The 24,989-nt window shown below is 44.2% G+C and overlaps 2 protein-coding genes across 2 annotated transcripts; both read left to right on the forward strand.

Moving 5' to 3' along the window:
• The first annotated feature begins 781 nt into the window (after positions 1-781).
• LOC127364582 (putative uncharacterized protein DDB_G0282133) lies at positions 782-21,730 on the forward strand. The gene is given in 10 exon segments (XM_051402212.1): positions 782-880; positions 8,577-8,636; positions 8,904-10,315; positions 13,420-14,938; positions 14,940-15,013; positions 15,069-15,459; positions 15,461-15,536; positions 15,539-15,620; positions 18,490-19,668; positions 21,708-21,730. Coding segments are annotated over 9 exon segments (4,788 nt in total). The 5' UTR covers positions 782-880; positions 8,577-8,604.
• Positions 21,731-21,992: 262 nt separating this feature from the next.
• LOC127363917 (putative uncharacterized protein DDB_G0286901) lies at positions 21,993-23,245 on the forward strand (the record flags this gene model as incomplete). Its single annotated transcript, XM_051400875.1, has 2 exons — positions 21,993-22,825; positions 23,235-23,245. A coding segment is annotated over one exon (810 nt), but the record flags the coding sequence as incomplete, so codon positions are not given.
• Positions 23,246-24,989: the final 1,744 nt, after the last annotated feature.

Genomic DNA, 24,989 nt, shown 5'->3' on the forward strand with positions numbered 1-24,989 from the left:
TGCAAAATAGGAATTATACAAGCGCCAGTGTACAAAGTCAATTGCGCTGAGTGCAAGATAGAGCCCAAAATGTTTTTCGCTCATCTGGTAGCGTGTCCTTACACATAATAGGGGCTCTCCTGTTTTTGAAGCCAGTGATGTTCTGGATCACCTGCGACACATCTTTTGGTGTTGTGGGTGTTGTTAATCCTCATCTGATTTATGTTTTGTCACCATGTGCTGTAAACATGATGCTGGGCGAGATTATTGCTGGTGGCAGCTTCAATTTTACTTGAATTGCTTCATATATCGTATGAACTGTGCTATTATAGTTGTTTTGTTTTCTTTTATTTTGTAAATAATTTAATTGTTTTCTTATATTTGTATTTGTATTATTATTACCTTGTATATTTTATTTATTGTAAAATGTTACTCAACATCATTGTAAATGAGGGCTAGCCCTCAATGAGTTCCAGGTTTAAATAAAGATATTATTATTATTTTCCCCTGTGCTGCAGTCTCAAATTCAAATTCAAATCTTATTTACATACATATTTTGAGACAGGTTTGTATGTGCAATCAATTGGTTCCTTTCATTCTATCCAAGCATTATCATAACATCACATCATTTTTTCACACACTTCTCCAAAATAATTTGATATTCAAATGATATTCTGTCTCTTCACCTTTGTGTTGCGTCATTCTGTGAAAGAAAGATCCATTAGACCGCCTCTCCACATGATAATATAGCTGGATTTTCCAGAGATACATTTCTTTAAAGTCAGAGGGCACTGATCGGAGTAACACTCACCAAACAAAGACAACACAACCACTGACAACCATCAATTCTCAGAGTATTAGTTTCAGCTGTTAAGATACTGAGCAACTGTGCAGCTTCCAGGTAAGGACAAATGTGGATAAGTGCTGACCATTTGATGGCGTTTAGGTCATAGCTACAGATGGTTTTATAAGTCTGTGTATTAAATATAATGTCATTTCCAGTAATTTCAAATGTTTATACACAATGGAACTGTTGATGATGTTTTTTGGAGTCATGCAGACTTTCTCTTATTGTATGATGTTGATTTTATCTTGCATCAATATCTGACACTAGCCTCGCCTAAACAATAACACTGCAAGGACCTTATTGTATCTGAAGGAATTATTTGCATTTTTGGCGGCTGCAACATGCTCGAATCTCATTAAACGTGGCATCCAATTAAAATTGTGACCCATAAGACGATGATGATGATGCTATGAATTAGGACTACACAATTAATTGAAATATTATCAAAATCGCAATATGGCCAAGTGCAATATGCAAATCATAACAGCTGTAATGTTTTGATGAAGGTAAAATGTGTAACAAAACAGCATTATAATGAAGTACTGTAGTGCTGCAGATCTTGTTCTCCAGATTTAAGAAAACGTTTGTCTGGTAAAACAATATGTTTTGGAAACAGGAAGTTGCCATAACTATAATGTACTTTGTCTAATCTCCACCAACCTTCACATGTCTGATAAGAGTCTCGCCAGACCTACAAATTAGCCTCTTGGAGCCATACCCTAAAGAACAGGAAGTTGGCCATTTTGAATTTAATGTCTATTTGTTTTTGCCATTTTGGCCATTTGCACACCTTCTATTTTTAGAAAACTCCTCCTAGGGAATTGATTGGATTGACTTCAATTTGCTCAGGCTACTCTAAAGACAATCACGATTAAACATTTTCATCAAAGGGTGCCATAAAACAGGAATTAGTTATAACTTCAGTTTACTTTGCCCAATCTCCACCAAACTTTCATAAGAGTCCCGCCCTGAACACGTCTACATGCCAAAATTCAGTCACACTCATAGCACCACCTACTGGAAAAAAGAAGTAAGCCTCGTATGGCAATCATCATCTGATTTCCATGAAATGTTCACAGTGTGGTCTACACGTGATGCAGCCTGCCCCGACGTGTGCAGACTGCCCGATCATTGCTGCTTGTAGCTTTTATTGTTATTTCAGTCAGGACCACTTTTGTCAAAATATCTTCTATTCCAAGCAGAATTTTACATTTGGCGGTATGGCTCTGTTCTGGGACCTCCTTGTCCTTCCACGTGCCTACGTGGAAAACCTTAAGGCAGGGAGAGCACACCCCCCTGCCCTTCTATGTGCATACATGGAAAAGTTTAAGACAAGGAGAGCGGCAGCAGAGACCCCCTAGGGTACAGAACAGAGCAGGCATCAATGGCAATCAGAAAATGACATTGATTAATTAGAAACAACATAAAAAGGAGGAGCTGGGGTGGAGGTGGGTGCAAAAGGCTTGTAGAGGAGCAGCAGAGATAGGCGGGCAGGCTAAAGCAGCTTAAATAAGGCACCATGTAGATGTTTGCCAATTGGATGCCTGAGGAAATCAGGTGAGCTGTCAGCTGACTGTGTATGGTATCCAATGGGAAGCTTAGAGGAATCAGCTGATGTATGATTATGACTAGCTGTGATTGTATGATATAGCTGTAACTGAAAGCTAAGCCTGACTTCATGCCCTGCCTGAACTAACGCTATGCTCAATTTCAGTCAGGACCACTTTGTCAAAATATCTTATATCCCAAGCAAAATTTTACATTTGGCGGTATGGCTCTGTTCTGGGACCTCCTTGTCCTTCCACGTGCCTATGTGGAAAACCTTAAGGCAGGGAGAGCACACCTCCCTGCCCTTCCATGTGCATACATGGAAAGTTTAAGACAAGGAGAGCGGCAGCAGAGACCCCCAAAGAACCATACCAGGCAACCTCCCTTCCATGAGCTACATGGAAGTGCCATTAAGAGGAGCCAGCAGCCCAATTTTTTGTAAGAAATAAATAACAGTAATAAAGCCAATAATTATGCAGATACTAGTTGAAGTAACTTGGCTGAGGATTAATAAAGAGATCTCTAAGAAGTTATGCTAGAAGTGTATTTAAATTAAGCCAGCAAAACATATTTCCCAAACAGAGTGTTATATTTGGTGGTGTGGCTCTGTATGGGACCTCCTTGTCCTTCCACGTGCCTACGTGGAAACCTTCCATGTGCATACATGGAAAAGTTTAAGACAAGGAGAGCGGCAGCAGAGACCCCCAAAGAACCACACTAGGCAACCTCCCTTCCATGAGCTACATGGAAGTGCCAGTAAGAGGAGCCAGCAGGACTATAAACCAATATGTCTAAGCAGACACTAGTTGAAGTACATGGCTAAGTATACTAGAGATATCCCCAGAAATTTGCTATACATTAATGAATTTAGGCCAGAAATTACAGGGCACTCATTGCTTTTTGAGCATCAAGATTTGCTTGGCCTTAGGCAGGAGGTATCGTTCGTAAGCAGATAATGAACATTTACCCATAGCCTTAGCGTCGAGACAGGAGCTACGGATGCTGCATTTGTTGCTGCTCCTATGCAAATTGAATGAGGAGTTGTTTTAATGTAGATTAGCTCAGACAGATCGCATATACTGAGCAGTAGATAGCCTGTAGGATTGCATGGTTGTGTTTACTCTAACACGGTTTGAGAAAAATGGGGGGCAAGTCAGGCTGGATGGCGCTGCCTCCGGGCACAGCTGGCGAAATTCGGCAATTCAAACCGGGACAAAAATCAGCAATTGTTATCCAAGCATGGAATATGAGATGCTCTAATAATGAATTTACCCAACATAGATAACCAAGTGAGGCGCCTTACAAATCTATAATGAATGGAACTGAAGAACGCCCTTGTAAATGATGTTGGCAGTTGCCTCAATGTCGCAAAAACATGATTGTTTCCTTGACCAGTCTTTTCCCCACAGAAACATATAACAACAATTGGGTACATTCATTAAAAAGGTAGAAGAGGCATTAGCTGGCAAGAATGACAGTATTTTAGCCATATGTCTGTGAACCACTGATTATTAAAATACCCCCCCAAAACCTACGGAAGGGCGGTTATCATACAGGTCAATCATGCCACTACTACTGTATGCTTGAATTAATTATATCTCCATTATTTCTGTACACAACACCGAAAAACTTGTGGATCCATTGCCCTTCCCTAAATTGCCCCTCATGTCTGCTCCCTGTCTTCTAAGCTCAGCAAAGCTGTTCATTAGTGATCTAGTAGATCATAGCAGTCACACTATTAGACCTTGCTGTTGACATAAAGCGCCCAGGGTGAACTGGCACACAGCGTTCGATTTCATTTATATGTTGCTCAATATGCTGCGTCTTTTATAATTAATGGCAAATGATGATTCTAGCTGCTCATTGTAAAATAAGGAGATGCCATACCATTTATCACACAGAAGAGATCAGGACTGGGGCTCGGATCTGCAGCCCTCATCCAAGCTCACCATATCATGGAGTTCTCTATAAATCGGAGAGGTCCAGAATCCTGGACATAAGGGAACTTCCCTGAGGAATAACACACATGCCAATTTAAGATGTCTAAGCAAGGAGAGCAGTTCTCTTTTGGAAATGACTACTGCCTGCTGCTTCATTACCTCTCTGATGCGATTTTGCATCAGTACACTATCTAGAGTGAAGCCTAGAACTCTAGCCTTACAGGGTCTGATGTTTCTCCTTGGATAGCAGAAGACCTAATGTTTTAAAGGTATATTTAAATGCATGGTCTGATTTTGAATTGATAGTCAACTAACAGAAAATCGTCTAAGAGATGGAGCACGAAAGCAGTTGCAGTTATTTAAAAGAATCCAGCAGAGAGCCTCTGATAAGGTATCAAATATTTGGGGCTGCTGTAACAACCAAAGGTGAGCCTAACTGAGAAGTACATTTCTCTTAATTTAAACCGAACAGATGCCAATGTGAAGGTGTAATGCATGACTTAAATGCATCTGTGACATCTGCCTTGGCTAGCCATGCGCCTCTACATGCTTCCTTAATCAACTGATGGCATGTAGATTATAGCATAAAATAAAGAAAAAGTGCCAGAGGATTTAAACTATTTATGCCTTAGTTTCACCTTTGCAAGAGCAGATAAATTAATAATTATGTTTTTATTTTATTTATTTCCCTGAATATTTCCTGGTAGCTATACCTTAATGCTTGTTGAGAAGGCGATTTATTGAATGGACCAATATGAACCTTTTGTTATCCTTTCTTCAGTAAAGCATCGACTATCTCAGCTCTTTCAAAGCAGATTGTAGGTTTTGCAACCAAGTCAGCCCAGCTAAGAACCCTGAACCAGCCCTATAACAGATAATTCACTAACAGCGTTTAGATGCTTTCTTAGCGCCTTCCCCAGCTCAGGGACGTTTACTGGGGTTGAAGGTTTATCTCTCATGCCCCCTTTTTGAGAGGCAGCACGTTCTTCCCTATGGTGATTGGGACTGCACTTCCCAGCATCTCGGCGGGAATGTGACGCCGTCAAAACAAGCTGCTGTGATGTCATCGTCAAGCGCTGGACCTGTGGGACCATGCACTCTACCTGCAGACAACGAAGAGGGAAACAGGCCAACTGCGGACGAAGACTGGCCGGCCTGACGTGCCGAACCGAACCCTGGACCCTTGAACCCATGACGGCAAGCGACAACCGGATGTTGAACAGAGCTGACAAGCAGACAGGTGGAGCCGGCCGCTGCGCCTGGGAGCCGGAGCCAGGACCGGGACCGGGACCGGGACCGCAGCGGAGCCGCAGGAACAATTCCTCCCCCCTTCTGCAGACCCCCCAGTTAGACAATTTAACAAACTCCATTAGTGGCAAAATGGCTCCATAGCACACCAAACTTCACGTCTGATAGGAGTCCCGCCCTGAACACATCTACATGCCAATATTCAGTCCTACTCATGGCAAAAGAAAAACCATGTTATATACTTTCACAAACTACTTCTTCTGAAATTTGGCCAGAGGGGTATTGCACAAAAGTAGGATAAAGAAATCCAGGATAACTGAGCAAGCGCGGCTTGACTTAGCCTGCTCGGCGCATCCTGGCTTAATCGGTTGCACGTTTGCCGAGCCAGGATTAAAAGGTGCGGCTATGTTAAGCCAGGTGTAGATAGTCGGGATAAGTGCGGGTTCACGGCATACTGAACTAGACCTCGCGATCGCTCACAGAATCACCGATGGGAACATGGATAAGAGTCGCGCTTCATATTTCACGGCCGCTGAACAACATCTCCTGATGGAGTTCTATGAAGAGGTGAAAGATATAAGAAAAAAAGGCAATACCAACGCCATAATTAAAGAAAGAGAGAAAGCCTGGCAGACAATAGCGGACCGGCTTAATGCTTAAGTAGTCCAAAACTGTACAATTAATAAACAGTGCTCCACTGGAACTGTCATCATTAGGCTCCAATTAAAGGACTAAAGGAGTTACTTTAAGTCCACTAATCAACTGTTGTACACTTTGCTTTAAATGTGGCAAGTAGAGGTGCATGTTACTCAGGAAATGTAAAGTATGATTAAGTGCAAACAATTATCCACAATGTGTGTCATTTAATCTATTTTTGTCATGTTACGTTTTTATCTATTTTATCTTTCTATCCTTCATAAAGAACAAACTTGTCTGGCCATAAAAGGACCTGGCAGCAAGTTAAAGTTAAATAAAAGAACATTTTGCAGGCTGGAAAGTGACTATAAAGTAGATAACAGTGAATAAATGAGGTGAATAGATTAGGTATCTGCTGACATGTTGAATGTCTGTATGATTGTAGCAGTTAAAAAAAGCCCATAGAACTGGCACAGGGGGCGGCCCACCAAGCCAGGATATGTGCGGTAAATGGTTCCTTTATTGAGGTTCTCTGCATCCCCAATAGAATAAAGGAAGCTCCCACTTGCAAAACATCTCACTGTACCACAGACCACCTGTGGTACAGTGAGATCCTGCCGTCTGGTGCTGTATTTTTGGACCCAGCAGCCTACATAAATATCTCAGTCCATCACCTGAGAATCTGTATCTCTCAATGAGATAGTCATCTCCAACGGCCAATGGGTCTGACCTGTCCCAGAAGACTCTTTCATGACTAAATGCTCGTCTGAGGATTAGGGCTTCCTCATCCAGTACATCCTCCAAGAAAGGGCAGGCCATTATGAAGAGGGAACAGCTGTGAATAATATATATATATATATATATATATATATATATAAATATATATTATGGCATGCCGTTTAGGAAATTAATCTTTGGATATATGGAATGAAGCTTGGATATACTGATAAAAATGTGAGAATACTGAATGAAATTCAAAACCTAGTTGTATCCTTTTCATCAAAGTGATAGCCTTCTGAATTAGCTGGTTTTACAAAATGGCATCAGTTGAAATATTACAATACTTTCTTAAACTGGAAAACTTTTTTGCTTTTTCTGTCAGGATTTTGCCTGAGGCCTGTTGTAGTCGGCCTGCCACCATTAAAAAGGGAGTGAACTTCTTTGTCAGGAGAACGGTATTGGGCACGGGTACTATGGGAAGGATTTTGGCCCGTACAAGCACTTACCAATGAGTTAATATTGTCCTCATTGCTCAGTATTGCTGCCACAAGGTTCCTGACTGACTCATTCTCACTTCTACAAGATGGCAGCAGTGCCTTGATGACCAGTCAAGTTTCATTCAATATATTCAAAGTTTCATTCAATATATTCAAAGTTTCATTCTATATATTCAAAGATTAATTTCCTAAACGGCATGCCATAATATATATACTATTTTGCCCTTGTCACAGATTTCATTGAAAACACCTTTGCAGCTTCATCAGCTGTGTTTTGTAATCTCAATTACTGCAATAAAACACATATCTATGCAATTTGACAAGCAGTCTTCATTAGCATAGCAATATAACACTTGTCCTGAGTAATAATACTACCACTTGAATCAATATAAAAAGACTGTGGCAATTACAAACAGCCAACAGATTTAAATGAAATGAGAAATGACAATATATATGTAATATTTTAATGCAGGATAATTAAAATGATGCAACATACTTAGAAAGACCATGGACATGCAGTAAAACACATTAATTCCTCACAGGATTGACGGTGGAAATACAGGTGAATCACTAGGATTAATCTTAGCCTGGCTGTTAGCCTGGTCTGGAGCAGGCTAACTGCAGAGATTAAATCACCATAGTAACTTAGCCGGGTTAAGTTTGAGCTGCTTTCATGCAACCGACTTGAGGCTAAATTAAGCCAGGATAACCAACATATCCTGGCTTAATCCCTTATCTTGGTTTTGTGCAATACCCCTCAGATTACACTAAAAATGTTGTTGGGATGATAAGTGATGAATGTGAGTTTGATAAAGTACTGTTGTAGAACAGTAAATCACTTTAGTTTATCTAAAAAAGTATTCTTATGAGGAATTAAATCATTTGCAGTTTGAATATGGTGCAGTCAGAGGTATTAAGTTCATTTAAAAAAAATTCTAATTTACAAAACAATTGGACAGAAATACACTGGGAACACTGAATAAAGAACTGCTGTAATTATTGTTTGATCTATGTAAGATTAAATTTGTATTTTTGTATTCACATAGGGATTTCAACATAACATTACGGATCAATTAATGATTCTAATAGCTTGTAACTGTAGTGTGAAAAGTTCAGCATGTGCCTTCTGTGAGTAAGTCTCTGTATTGCTTGATTTCATAGATTCAAAGGAAGACAGGATGGGTGTCGGATGGATCATATCAGTTTTCCTGTTTCTAATAGGTAAGCTAAGTGACCTTGAACCAATTGCCTTTAAAGTTGCTTAATACAAAATAATGGAAAAGGTATGACACAAAATGAGTTAAGGTCTCTCCTGCATGTAAACCTATATTTCTTATATGAAGACTGATCAGACTCTAGTATCCCCCTTAGATCACAATCAGTTAATAAAGACAAAGTAATCAGAACACAGTAATCTGCGTTTTGTCATCAATTTTTGTACTTGTAACCAAGAATGTTTATAATATATTAAACTTATTGTAACAACAGCTGCTCCAACAACAACAATGTCTGCTCCAACTACAACAATGCCAGCTCCAACTACAACAACGTCTGCCCCAACAACAACAACGCCTGTTCCAAAAACAACAACACCTGCTCCAACAACAACAACGTCTGCACCACCAACAACAACAACGTCTGCTCCAACAACAACAACACCTGCTCCAACAACAACAACGTCTGCCCCAACAACAACAATGCCTGTTCCAAAAACAACAACGTCTGCTCTAACAACAACAACGTCTGCCCCCAAAAAAACAACATCTGCTCCAACGACAACACCTGCTCCAACAAAAACAACGCCTGCTCCAACAACAACAACACCTGCTCCAACAAAAACAACGTCTGCTCCAACAACAACAACGTCTGCCCCAACAACAACAATGCCTGCTCCAACAACAACAACGTCTGCCCCAACAACAACAACGTCTGCCCCAACAACAACAACATCTGCCCCAACAACAACCACACCTGCTTCAACAACAACGTCTGGCCCAACAACAACAACAACGTCTGCTCCAACAACAACAACACCTGCTCCAACTACAACAACGTCTGCCACAACAACAACAACAACAACAAAAACGTCTGCCCCAACAACAACAACGTCTGCCCCAACAACTACAACCACGTCTGCCCCAACAACAACAACGCCTGCTCCAACAACAACAACACCTGCTCAAACAAAAACAATGCCTGCTCCAACAACAACAACACCTGCTCCAACAACAACAATGTCTGCCCCAACAAAGACAACAACCACACCTGCTATAACAACGCCTGCTCCAACAACAACGTCTGCCCCAAAAACAACAATGCCTGCTCCAACAACAACAACGTCTGCCCCAACAACAACAACAACGTCTTCCCCAACAACAACAACATCTGCTCCAACAACAACAACGCCTGTTCCAACAACAACAACAACAACGTCTGCTCCAACATCAACAACGTCTGCCCCAACAACAACAACAACGTCTTCCCCAACAACAACAACATCTGCTCCAACAACAACAACGCCTGCTCCAACAACAACAACAACAACAACGTCTGCTCCGACAACAACAACGTCTGCTCCAACAACAACAACACCTGCTCCAACAACAACAACGCCTGCTCCAACAACAACGTCTGCCCCAACAACAACAACACCTGCTCCAAAAACAACAACGCCTGCTCCAACAACAACAACGTCTGCCCCAACAACAACAACACCTGCTCCAACAACAACAACGTCTGCCCCAACAACAACAACAACGTCTGCTCCAACAACAACAACACCTGCTCCAACAATAACAACAACAACGTCTGCCCCAACAACAACAACAACAACGTCTGCTCCTACAACAACAACGCCTGCTCCAACAACATCAATGTCTGCTCCAACAACAACAACACCTGCTCAAAAACAACCCCAACAACAACAATAACAAAAAAACACAGCTCCCCAACAACAACAACCCTGCTCCAACAACAACAACAACGTCTGCCCCAACAACAACAATGCCTGCTCCAACAACAACAACGTCTGCCCCAACAACAACAACAACGTCTGCTCCAACAACAACAACACCTGCTCCAACAACAACAACAACAACGTCTGCCCCAACAACAACAACAACAACAACGTCTGCTCCTACAACAACAACGCCTGCTCCAACAACATCAATGTCTGATCCAACAACAACAACACCTGCTCCAACAACAACGTCTGCTCCAACAACAACAACGCCGGCTCCAACAACAACGTCTGCCCCAACAACAACAACGCCTGCTCCAACAACAACAACAACGTCTGCTCCAACAACAACAACATCTGCTCCAACAACAACAACGCCTGCTCCAACAACAACAACAACAACGTCTGCTCCAACATCAACAACGTCTTCCCCAACAACAACAACATCTGCTCCAACAACAACAACGCCTGCTCCAACAACAACAACAACAACAACGTCTGCTCCAACAACAACAACGTCTGCCCCAACAACAACAACACCTGCTCCAAAAACAACAATGCCTGCTCCAACAACAACAACATCTGCCCCAACAACAACCACACCTGCCCCAACAACAACAACGTCTACTCCAACAACAACAACAACAACAACCACACCTGCTTCAACAACAACACGTCTGCCCAAACAACAACAACAAAAACGCCTGCTTCAACAACAACGTCTGCTCCAACTACAACGTCTGCCCCAACAAGAAGAATGCCTGCTCCAACAACAACAACGTCTGCTCCAACAACAACCACAGCTGCTTCAACGTCTGCTCCAACAACAACAACAACAAAAACGTCTGCCCCAACAACAACAACGCCTGCTCCAACAACAACAACAACACCTGCCCCAACAACAACAACAACAACAACGTCTGCTCCAACAACAACCACACCTGCTTCAACAACAACGTCTGCCCCAACAACAACAACAAAAAAACACGCCTGCTTCAACAACAACGCCTGCTCCAACAACAACACCTGCTCCAACAACAACAACGTCTGCCCCAACAACAACTACAACAACACCTGCTGCAACGACAACAACGTCTGCCCCAACAACAAGAACTACAACAACAACGCCTGCTCCAACAACAACGTCTGCTATAACAACAATGTCTGCTCCAACAACAACAACACCTGCTCCAACAACAACAACGCCTGCTCCAACAACAACAACAACAACGTTTGCCCCAACAACAACAACTACAACAACACCTGCTCCAACAACAACAACGTCTGCCCCAACAACAACAACTACAACGCCTGCTCCAACAACAACGTCTGCCATAACAACAATAACAACAATGTCTGCTCCAACAACAACAACGCCTGCCCCAACAACACCTGCTCCAACAACAAAAACGTCTGCACCACCAACAACAACAACAACGTCTGCCCCAACAACAACAACGCCTGCTCCAACAACAACAACAACACCTGCTCCAACAACAACAACGTCTGCCCCAACAACAACCACACCTGTTTCAACAACAACGTCTGCCCCAACAACAACAACAACAACGTCTGCTCCAACAACAACAACGTCTGCCCCAACAACTACAACGCCTGCTCCAACAACAACAACAACACCTGCTCCAACAACAACAACGTCTGCCCCAACAACAACAACGTCTGCTCCAACAACAACCACACCTGCTTCAACAACAAGGTCTGCCCCAACAACAACAACAACAACGTCTGCCCCAACAACAACAACGCCTGCTCCAACAACAACAACAACACCTGCTCCAACAACAACAACGTCTGCCCCAACAACAACAATAACGTCTGCTCCAACAACAACCACACCTGCTTCAACAACAACGTCTGCTCCAACAACAACAACACCTGCTCCAACAACAACAACCAACAACAAAACACGCCCACAACAACACACCAAAAAAAAAAAACAACAAAACGAAAAAAACAAAAAAACGCCTGCTCCAACAACAACGTCTGCCCCAACAACAACAACACCTGCTCCAAAAACAACAACGCCTGCTCCAACAACAACAACGTCTGCCCCAACAACAACAACACCTGCTCCAACAACAACAACGTCTGCCCCAACAACAACAACAACGTCTGCTCCAACAACAACAACGTCTGCTCCAACAAAAAAAAAAAAAACAACCCTGCCACAACAACAACCAACAACAACTGCCCAACAACAACAACCCTGCCCAACAACAACACTCTGCCCAACAACAACAACCGCTCCAACACAAAACAAATTCCCCAACAACACAACCACTTCCAACAACAACAACGCCTCTCACAACAACAACAACAACAACGTCTGCTCCAACAACAACAACGTCTGCTCCAACTATAACAACATCTGCCCCAACAACAAGAATGCCTGCTCCAACAACAACAACGTCTGCTCCAACAACAACCACAGCTGCTCCAACAAACTAACAACAACAACTGCTCAACAATTCTGCTCCAACAACAACAACAACAACAAAAACGTCTGCCCCAACAACAACAACAACGTCTGCCCCAACAACAACAACGCCTGCTCCAACAACAACAACAACACCTGCTCCAACAACAACAACGTCTGCCCCAACAACAACAACAACAACGTCTACTCCAACAACAACCACACCTGCTTCAACAACAACGTCTGCCCCAACAACAACAACAAAAACGCCTGCTTCAACAACAACGTCTGCTCCAACAACAACCACAGCTGCTTCAACGTCTGCTCCAACAACAACAACAACAAAAACGTCTGCCCCAACAACAACAACGCCTGCTCCAACAACAACAACAACACCTGCCCCAACAACAACAACAACAACAACAACGTCTGCTCCAACAACAACCACACCTGCTTCAACAACAACGTCTGCCCCAACAACAACAACAAAAACGCCTGCTTCAACAACAACGCCTGCTCCAACAACAGCAACGCCTGCTCCAACAACAACACCTGCTCCAACAACAACAACGTCTGCCCCAACAACAACTACAACAACACCTGCTGAGACGACAACAACGTCTGCCCCAACAACAACAACTACAACAACAACGCCTGCTCCAACAACAACGTCTGCTATAACAACAATGTCTGCTCCAACAACAACAACACCTGCTCCAACAACAACAACGCCTGCTCCAACAACAACAACGCCTGCTCCAACAACAACAACGTCTGCCCCAACAACAACAACACCTGCTCCAACAACAACAACGTTTGCCCCAACAACAACAACTACAACAACACCTGCTCCAACAACAACAACGCCTGCTCCAACAACAACGTCTGCCATAACAACAATAACAACAATGTCTGCTCCAACAACAACAACGCCTGCCCCAACAACGCCTGCTCCAACAACAAAAACGTCTGCACCACCAACAACAACAACAACGTCTGCCCCAACAACAACAACGCCTGCTCCAACAACAACAACAACACCTGCTCCAACAACAACAACGTCTGCCCCAACAACAACCACACCTGCTTCAACAACAACGTCTGCCCCTTCAACAACAACAACAACGTCTGCTCCAACAACAACAACGTCTGCCCCAACAACTACAACGCCTGCTCCAACAACAACAACAACACCTGCTCCAACAACAACAACGTCTGCCCCAACAACAACAACAACAACAACGTCTGCCCCAACAACAACAACGCCTGCTCCAACAACAACAACAACACCTGCTCCAACAACAACAACGTCTGCCCCAACAACAACAACAACAATAACGTCTGCTCCAACAACAACCACACCTGCTTCAACAACAATGTCTGCTCCAACAACAACAACAACAACAACGTCTGCCCCAACAACAACAACAACGTCTGCTCCAACAACAACAACGTCTGCTCCAACAACAACAACGCCTGCTCCAACAACAACAACGCCTGCTCCAACAACAACGCCTGCTCCAACAACAACAACGCCTGCTCCAACAACAACAACGCCTGCCCCAACAACAACAACATCTGCTCCAACAACAACAACGTCTGCCCCAACAACAACAACTACAAGAACACCTGCTCCAACAACAATAACATCTGCCCCAACAACAACAACGTCTGCTCCAACAACAACAACGTCTGTTCCAACAACAACAACGTCTGCCCCAACAACAACAACACCTGCTCCAAAAACAACAACGTCTGCTCCAACAACAACAACGTCTGCTCCAACAACAACAACACCTGCTCCAACAACAACAACGCCTGCTCCAACAACAACGTCTGCCCCAACAACAACAACACCTGCTCCAAAAACAACAACGCCTGCTCGAAAAACAACAACGTCTGCCCCAACAACAACAACGTCTGCCCCAACAACAACAACAACAACAACGTCTGCTCCAAAAACAACAACACCTGCTCCAACAACAACAACGTCTGCTCCAACAACAACAACGCCTTCTCCAACAACAACAACGCCTGCTCCAACAACAACAACGCCTGCTCCAACAACAATAACATCTGCCCCAACAACAACAACGTCTGCTCCAACAACAACAACGTCTGCTCCAACAACAACAACGTCTGCCCCAACAACAACAACACCTGCTCCAAAACAACAACGTCTGCCCCAACAACAACAACACCTGGTCCAAAAACAACAACGCCTGCTCCAAACAACAACAACAAAAACGTGCCCCAAAACAACAAAACTCTCAAAACCACCTGCTCCAACAACAACGTCTGCCCCAACAACAACAACACCTGCTCCAAAAACAACAACGCCTGCTCCAAAAACAACAACGTCTGCCCCAACAACAACAACGTCTGCCCCAACAACAACAACAACAACAACGTCTGCTCCAACAACAACAACACCTTCCCCAACAACAACAACGCCTGCCCAACAACAACGTCTGCCCCAACAACAACAACACCTGCTCCAACAACAACAACACCTGCTCCAAAAACAACAACGTCTGCCCCAACAACAACAACAACAGTCTGCTCCAACAACAACAACACCTGCTCCAACAACAATGTCAGCGCCTACTCCAACAACAAAAAAGTCTGCCCCAACAACAACAACAAGCTGCTCCAAAAACAACAACGCCTGCTCCAAAAACAACAACGCCTGCCCCAACAACAACAACGCCTGCCCCAACAACAACGCCGCTCCAACAACAACAACGCCTGCTCCAACAACAACAACACCTGCCCCAACAACAACAACGTCTGCTCCAACAACAACAACAACAACGTCTGCTCCAAGAACAACAACTACAAGACCCTGCTCCAACAACAACAACACCTGCTCCAACAACAACAACGCCTGCTCCAACAACAACAACGTCTGCCCCAACAACAACAACACCTGGTCCAAAAACAACAACGCCTGCTCCAAAAACAACAACGTCTGCCCCAACAACAACAACGTCTGCCCCAACAACAACAACAACAACAACGTCTCCTCCAACAACACCAACACCTGCTCCAACAACAACGTCTGCCCCAACAACAACAACACCTGCTCCAAAAACAACAACGCCTGCTCGAAAGACAACAACGTCTGCCCCAACAACAACAACGTCTGCCCCAACAACAACAACAACGTCTGCTCCAACAACAACAACACCTGCCCCAACAACAACAACGTCTGCCCCAACAACAACAACCCTTCTCCAACAACAACAACGCCTGCTCCAACAACAACAACGCCTGCTCCAACAACAACAACATCTGCCCCAACAACAACCCTGCTCCAACAACAAAAACGTCTGCCCCAACAACAACAACAACAACGTCTGCTCGCAACAACAACAACGCCTGCTCCAACAACAACTAACAACACACGCTCCAACAACAACAACGTCTGCTCCAACAACAACAACACCTGCCCCAACAACAACAACGTCTGCCCCAACAACAACAACAACAACAACAACAGTCTGCTCCAACAACAACAACACCTGCTCCAACAACAACAACGTCTGCCCCAACAACAAAACCCTGCTCTAACAACAAAAACGCCTGCCCCAACAACAACAACGTCTGCCCCAACAACAACAACGTCTGCCCCAACAACAACAACAACGCCTGCTCCAACAACAATAACAACACACGCTCCAACAACAACAACGTCTGCCCCAACAACAACAACAAAAAAGTCTGCCCCAACAACAACAACGCCTGCTCCAAACAACAACAACGTCTGCCCCAACAACAACTGCTCTAACAACACCTGCTCCACAACAACTACAACAACGTCTGCCCCAACAACTAGAACGCCTGCTCCAACAAAGAAAACAACGTCTGCTCCAACAACAACGTCTGCCCCAACAACAACAACAACAAAAACGTCTGCCCCAACAACAACAACAACGTCTGCTCCAACAACAACAACACCTGCTCCAACCACAACAACGCCTGCTCCGACAACAACAACGCCTGCTCCAACATCAACAACGTCTGCCCCAACAACAACAACAACACCTGCTCCAACAACAACAACGCTAGATCCAACAACAACAACGTCTGCTCCAACAACAACAACGTCTGCCCCAAAAACACCAATGCCTGCTCCAACATCAACAAATACACCTGCTCCAACAACAACGTCTGCCCCGACAACAACAACGTCTGCCCCAACAACAACAACAACAATGTATGCTCCAAAAACAACACCTGCTCCAACAACAACAATGTCTGCCCCTACAACAACAACGTCTGCTCCAAAAACAACAACGTCTGCTCCAAAAACAACAACACCTGCTCCAACAACAACAACGTCTGCCCCAACAACAACAACAACAACAACGTCTGCTCCAAAAACAACAACACCTGCTCCAACAACAACAACGTCTGCTCCAACAACAACAACGCCTTCTCCAACAACAACAACGCCTGCTCCAACAACAACAACGCCTGCTCCAACAACAATAACATCTGCCCCAACAACAACAACGTCTGCTCCAACAACAACAACGTCTGTTCCAACAACAACAACGTCTGCCCCAACAACAACAACACCTGCTCCAAAAACAACAACGCCTGCTCGAAAAACAACAACGTCTGCTCCAACAACAACAACGTCTGTTCCAACAACAACAACACCTGCTCCAACAACAACAACGCCTGCTCCAACAACAACGTCTGCCCCAACAACAACACCTGCTCCAAAAACAACAACGCCTGCCCCAACAACAACAACGTCTGCCCCAACAACAACAACGTCTGCCCCAACAACAACAACAACGTCTGCTCCAACAACAACAACACCTGCCCCAACAACAACAACGTCTGCCCCAACAACAACAACAACAACGTCTGCTCCAAGAACAACAACGTCTGCTCCAACAACAACAACACCTGCTCCAACAACAACAACGCCTGCTCCAACAACAACGTCTGCCCCAACAACAACAACACCTGGTCCAAAAACAACAACGCCTGCTCGAAAAACAACAACGTCTGCCCCAACAACAACAACATTGTCTCCTCCAACAACACCAACACCTGCTCCAACAACAACGTCTGCCCCAACAACAACAACACCTGCTCCAAAAACAACAACGCCTGCTCGAAAAACAACAACGTCTGCCCCAACAACAACAACGTCTGCCCCAACAACAACAACAACGTCTGCTCCAACAACAACAACACCTGCCCCAACAACAACAACGTCTGCCCCAACAACAACAACAACAACAACAACGTCTGCTCCAACAACAACAACGCCTGCTCCAACAACAACAACGTCTGCCCCAACAACACCTGCTCTAACAACAAAAACGTCTGCCCCAACAACAACAACAACAACAAGTCTGCCGCAACAACAACAACGCCTGCTCCAACAACAATAACACCACACGCTCCAACAACAACAACGTCTGCCCCAACAAGAACAACGTCTGCCCCAACAACAACAACACCTGCTCCAACAACAACAACAACGTCTGCTCCAACAACAACAACACCTGCTCCAACTACAACAACGTCTGCCCCAACAACTAGAATGCCTGCTCCAAAAAGAACAACGTCTGCTCCAACAACAACGTCTGCCCCAACAAAAACAACAACAACAACGTCTGCCCCAACAACAACAACAACGCTGCTCCAACCACAACAACACCCCAACCACAACAAAGCCTGCTCCGACAACAACAACGCCTGCTCCAACATCAACAACGTCTGCCCCAACAACAACAACAACACCTGCTCCAACAAGAACAACGCCAGATCCAACAACAACAACGTCTGCTCCAACAACAACAACGTCTGCCCCAACAACACCAATGCCTGCTCCAACATCAACAAATACACCTGCTCCAACAACAACGTCTGCCCCGACAACAACAACGTCTGCCCCAACAACAACAACAACAACGTATGCTCCAACAACAACAACACCTGCTCCAACAACAACAATGTCTGCCCCTACAACAACAACAACGTCTGCTCCAAAAACAACAACGTCTGCTCCAAAAACAACAACACCTGCTCCAACAACAACAACGTCTGCCCCAACAACAACAACAACAACAACGTCTGCTCCAAAAACAACAACACCTGCTCCAACAACAACAACGTCTGCTCCAACAACAACAACGCCTGCTCCAACAACAACAACGCCTGCTCCAACAACAATAACATCTGCCCCAACAACAACAACACCTGCTCCAACAACAACAACGCCAGCTCCAACAACAACAACAACACCTGCTCCAACAACAACGTCTGCCCCAACAAAAACAATGCCTGCTGCAAGAACCACAACGTCTGCCACAACAACACCAATGCCTGCTCCAACATCAACAAATACACCTGCTCCAACAACGTCTGCCCCGACAACAACAACGTCTGCCCCAACAACAACAACAACAACGTATGCTCCAACAACAACAACACCTGCTCCAACAACAACAATGTCTGCCCCTACAACAACAACAACGTCTGCTCCAAAAACAACAACGTCTACTCCAAAAACAACAACACCTGCTCCAACAACAACAACGTCTGCCCCAACAACAACAACGTCTGCTCCAAAAACAACAACACCTGCTCCAACAACAACAACGCCTTCTCCAACAACAACAACGCCTGCTCCAACAACAACAACGCCTGCTCCAACAACAATAACATCTGCCCCAACAACAACAACGCCAGCTCCAACAACAACAACAACACCTGTTCCAACAACAACGTCTGCCCCAACAAAAACAATGCCTGCTGCAAGAACAACAACGTCTGCCACAACAACAACAAAAACAACAACAATGTCTGCTCAAACAACAACAACAATGCCTGCTCCAACAACAACAACAACACACGCTCCAACAACAACAACAACACTGCCCCAACAACAACAAGTCTGCCCCAACAACAAAAACACCTGCTCCAACAACAACAACAACGCCTGCTCCAACAACAACAACACCTGCTCCAACTACAACAACGTCTGCCCCAACAACAAGAATGCCTGCTCCAAAAACAACAACGCCTGCTCCAACAACATCAACGCCTGCCCCAACAACAACAACAACAACAACGTCTGCCCCAACAACAACAACACCTGCTCCAACCACAACAACGCCTGCTCCGACAACAACAACGCCTGCTCCAACAACAACAACGCCTGCCCCAACAACAACAACACCTGCTCCAACAAGAACAACGCCTGATCCAACAACAACAACGTCTGCTCCAACAACAACAACGTCTGCCCACAACAACAACAATGCCTGCTCCAACATCAACAAATACACCTGCTCCAACAACAACGCCTGCCCCGACAACAACAACGTCTGCCCCAACAACAACAACAACAACGTATGCTCCAACAACAACAACACCTGCTCCAACAACAACAATGTCTGCCCCTACAACAACAACAACGTCTGCTCCAAAAACAACAAAAACGCCTGCTCCAAAAACAACAACACCTGCTCCAACAACAACAACGTCTGCCCCAACAACAACAACAACAACAACGCCTGCTCCAAAAACAACAACACCTGCTCCAACAACAACAACAACCTCCAACAACAACAATGTCCTTCTGAAACAACAACAACAACGCCTGCTCCAACAACAACAACGCCTGCTCCAACAACAATAACATCTGCCCCAACAACAACAACACCTGCTCCAACAACAACAACGCCAGCTCCAACAACAACAACACAAAACACCTGCTCCAACAACAACGTCTGCCCCAACAAAAACAATGCCTGCTCCAAGAACCACAACGTCTGCCCCAACAACACAATACGCCTGCTCCAACATCAACAAATACACCTGCCCCAACAACAGTCTGCCCCGACAACAACAACGTCTGCCCCAACAACAACAACAACAACGTATGCTCCAACAACAACAACGTCTGCTCCAAAAACAACAACGTCTGCTCCAACAACAACAACACCTGCTCCAACAACAACAACGCCTGCCCCAACAACAACATCGTCTGCTACAACAACACCTGCTCCAACAACAACAACGCCTGCTCCAACAACAACAACACCTGCTCCAACAACAACAACGCCTGCTCCAACAACAACAACACCTGCTCCAACAACAACAACGCCTGCTCCAACAACAACAACAACAACCTGCTCCAACAACAACACCTGCCCCAACAACAACAACAATGCCTGCTCCAAGAACAACAACGTCTGCCACAACAACAACAAAAACAACAACAATGTCTGCTCAAACAACAACAACAATGCCTGCTCCAACAACAACAACACCTGCTCCAACAACAACCACAACACCTGCTCCAACAACAACGTCTGCCCCAACAACAAAAATGCCTGCCCCAACAACAACAACGCCAGCTCCAACAACAACAACAACACCTGCTCCAACAATAACGTCTGCCCCAACAAAAACAATGCTTGCTCCAAGAACAACAACGCCTGCCCCAACAACATCAACGCCTGCCCCAACAACAACAACGTCTGCCCCAACAACAACAACACCTGCTCCAACAACAACAACGTCTGCCCCAACAACAACAAAGCCTGCTCCAACAACAACAACACCTGCTCTGACAACAACAACGCCTGCTCCAACAACAACAACATCTGCCAACAACAACAACAACAACAACAACGTCTGCTCCAACAACAACAACAACGTCTGCTCCAAAAACAACAACACCTGCTCCAACAACAACAACACCTGCTCCAACAACAAAACCTTCTCCAACAACAACGCCTGCTGCAACAACAACAACGTCTGCCCAAACAACAACAACGTCTGCCCCAACAACAACAACGCCTGCTGCAACAACAGCAACGTCTGCCCAGACACCAACAACGTCTGCCTCAACAACAAGAACAAAAACGCCTGCTCCAATAACAACAATGCCTGCTCCAACAACAACACCTGCTCCAACAACAACAACAAGAACGCCTGCTCCAACAACAACAACGTCTGCCACAACAACAACAAAAACAACAACAATGTCTGCTCAAACAACAACAACAATGCCTGCTCCAACAACAACCACAACACCTGCTCCAACAACAACATCTGACCCAACAACAAAAATGCCTGCCCCAACAACAACAACGCCTGCTCCAACAACAACAACAACGTCTGCTCCAACAACAACAACACCTGCTCGAACAACAACAACGTCTGCCCCAACAACAACAACGCCTGCTCCAACAACAACAACGTCTGCTCCAACAACAAATACGCCTGCTCCAACAACAAAAATGCCTGCCCCAACAACAACAACGCCTTCTCCAACAACAACAACGTCTGCCACAACAACACCTGCTCCAACAACAACAACGTCTGCCCCAACAACAACAACGCCTGCTCCAACAACAACAACGTCTGCTCCAACAACAAATACGCCTGCTCCAACAACAACAATGCCTGCTCCAACAACAACAACACCTGCTCCAACAAGAGCAATGTCTGCTCCAACAACAACAACGCCTGCTCCAACAACAACAACGTCTGCCCCAACAACAACACCTGCTCCAACAACGTCTGCCCCAACAACAACAACAACAACAACGTCTGCCACAACAACAACAACAACAACAACAACGTCTGCCCCAACAACAACAACAACAACAACAACGTCTGCCCCAACAACAACAACAACAACAACAACGTCTGCCCAAACAACAACGTCTGCTCCAACAACAACAACACCTGCTTCAACAACAGCAACGTCTGCTCCAACAACAGCAACGTCTGCTCCAACCACAACAACGCCTGCTCCAACAACAACAATGCCTGCTCCAACAACACCAACGTCTGCCCCAACAACAACAACAACGTCTGCTCCAACAACAACAACACCTGCTCCAACAACAACAACAACAACAACAACAATGCCTGCTCCAACAACAACACCTGCTCAGATTACAACAACGGCAGCAACATCTGGTCTGACTGCTCTGAATGCTAGTTTCAATGTGAGCATAACAGAAAGTAAGTAAACACAACACAATGTTTCACTGTAATCAGGATAGAAACATTAGAAATAATGTGATGTTCTGTTTTTAAGCCAAATTATGTTGTAATCAAAAATTATAAGAAATGTAGGTATAGCCAAGATTATTCAGAATCCATTCAACAGTGTGATGTAGGGCAGGGTGAGCTATTCTCTAAACTACCTTGTATTCTGCTAAAAATAATTTTATGTAAACAATTTGTTATTAACTGTGAGACTTTTGACATCAACAAATTCTTAACTACATAAGATACCAAAGAACTGCAAAACCAAGTCTTTCTAAACCTTTTATGATGGAACTTTTGAGTCTGTGAAACTGGTACCAAAGCCAGTTACAAATCAAAAAACTTTTTTCCCTTTTAAAATATTTTCTTTTACTTTAAAAAGAATGTTTTCCCAGCAGGTCCAGTTCCTATGACTGCCAGATCCACGTCTCCTGCATCTTTAAACATCACCGGCTTCGACATTGAAGCTGACTCCATCAGCATAAGTAAGCAATCTTGAGTGCTACGTGATTAGAAAGTAACACAACTATTTGCTAAACTAATATTTTGTTTCCTGACCTCCTCCTTTACAGCTTCAAGTGGAGTAAGCCACAAGATCAATCTCATCTCCACATCTTGCCTTGTACTGGTGTCATGGCTACTGACAAGCCAGAAATAGCATCAGTGCTGACTTCCATTTGACTTTCTGTGACATTAGTCTCAAAATAAAGATAGAATAAGTGCAAGCAAAGATTAATAGTCTTCTATTGTATGCAAAATTCCCGTTTAGGTTTCACCTAATGACATAGAATAGCAGCATCTTCACAGCTCCACAGAGATCATATCATAAAGCCGATGTATCTTAAATAAATGAATGTATGCAGCTCATAGTGGGCTGCACACACCAACCCTGAACCAATATATAGTTTTATTTAGGGTCATGGAATTCATGATATATACTGTATGTTAAAACAATGCACTGTCAGTTATTCTATATATGTATGTAAATGTATGTATATGTAACCATGCATAGCTTTATTCTGTGTGATTTCTTGCAGTTTGTTTCTGATAATGAAATCAGAATCTGAAAATGATCAGAATACAAAATCTGAAGAATTCAAATATTTTTTTGTGATGTTTCGCAAAGTGTATCAGGGCTTTTTTTTTATGTCAGCATCTTTAAAGTTTTCAAGTAATCAAAGTAGTGTGTAGTGTGATTTCATTTTTTTTATACAGGAAACAGGTAGTTCTTACAACTTGAGCGTTGTTCTCCAATCTTAACCAAAATGCACGTCTGATAGGAGTCTCACCCTGAACACATCTACATGAAAATATTCAGCCATAGTGAAGTTAGTAACATGCATTAATGGAACATGAATGAGTGCAGAAAGAGAGAGGAAGAGAGGAGCTCAGTGCACCATGGGAAATCCCCCGATAGTCTAGGCCTATAGCAGCATAACTAAGGGATGGTTCAGGACTCACCTGATCCAGCCCTAACTATAAGCTTTATCAAAGAGGAATGTCTTAAGCCTACTCTTGAATGTGGAGAGGGTGTCTGCCTCCCGAACCACAACTGGAAGCTGGTTCCACAGGAGAGGAGCTTGGTAACTGAAGGCTCTGGCTCCTGTTCTACTTTTAGAGACTATAGGAACCACAAGTAGCCCAGCATTCAGAGAACGTAGTGTTCTAGAGGGGTAATAAGGTACAATGAGCTTTTTAAGATATGAAGGGGCCTGACCATGAAGAGCTTTATAGGTGAGGAGGAGGATTTTAAATTCTATTCTACATTTTACAGGGAGCCAATGCAGAGAAGCTAGTACAGGAGAGATGTGATCTCTTTCTCTAGTTCCTGTCAGTACTCGTGCTGCAGCGTTCTGAATTAATTGGAGTGTTTTAATGGACTTATTGGGGCAACCTGATAATAAAGAGTTGCAGTAATCCAGCCTTGAAGTAACAAATGCATGGATTAGTTTTTCTGCATCTGTCTGTGATAGTATGTGTCTAATTTTTGTAATATTACGTAAATGAAAGAAGGCAGTCCTAGAGGTTTGCTTTATGTGGGAGTTAAATGACAAATCCTGATCAAAGATAACTCCAAGATTCCTGACAGTGGTGCTAGAGGCCAAGTTAATGCCATCTAGAGTAACTATATCTTTAG

This window comes from Dicentrarchus labrax, unplaced genomic scaffold, assembly GCF_905237075.1.
Source record: "Dicentrarchus labrax unplaced genomic scaffold, dlabrax2021, whole genome shotgun sequence".
In the NCBI taxonomy this organism is placed as follows: domain Eukaryota; kingdom Metazoa; phylum Chordata; class Actinopteri; family Moronidae; genus Dicentrarchus; species Dicentrarchus labrax.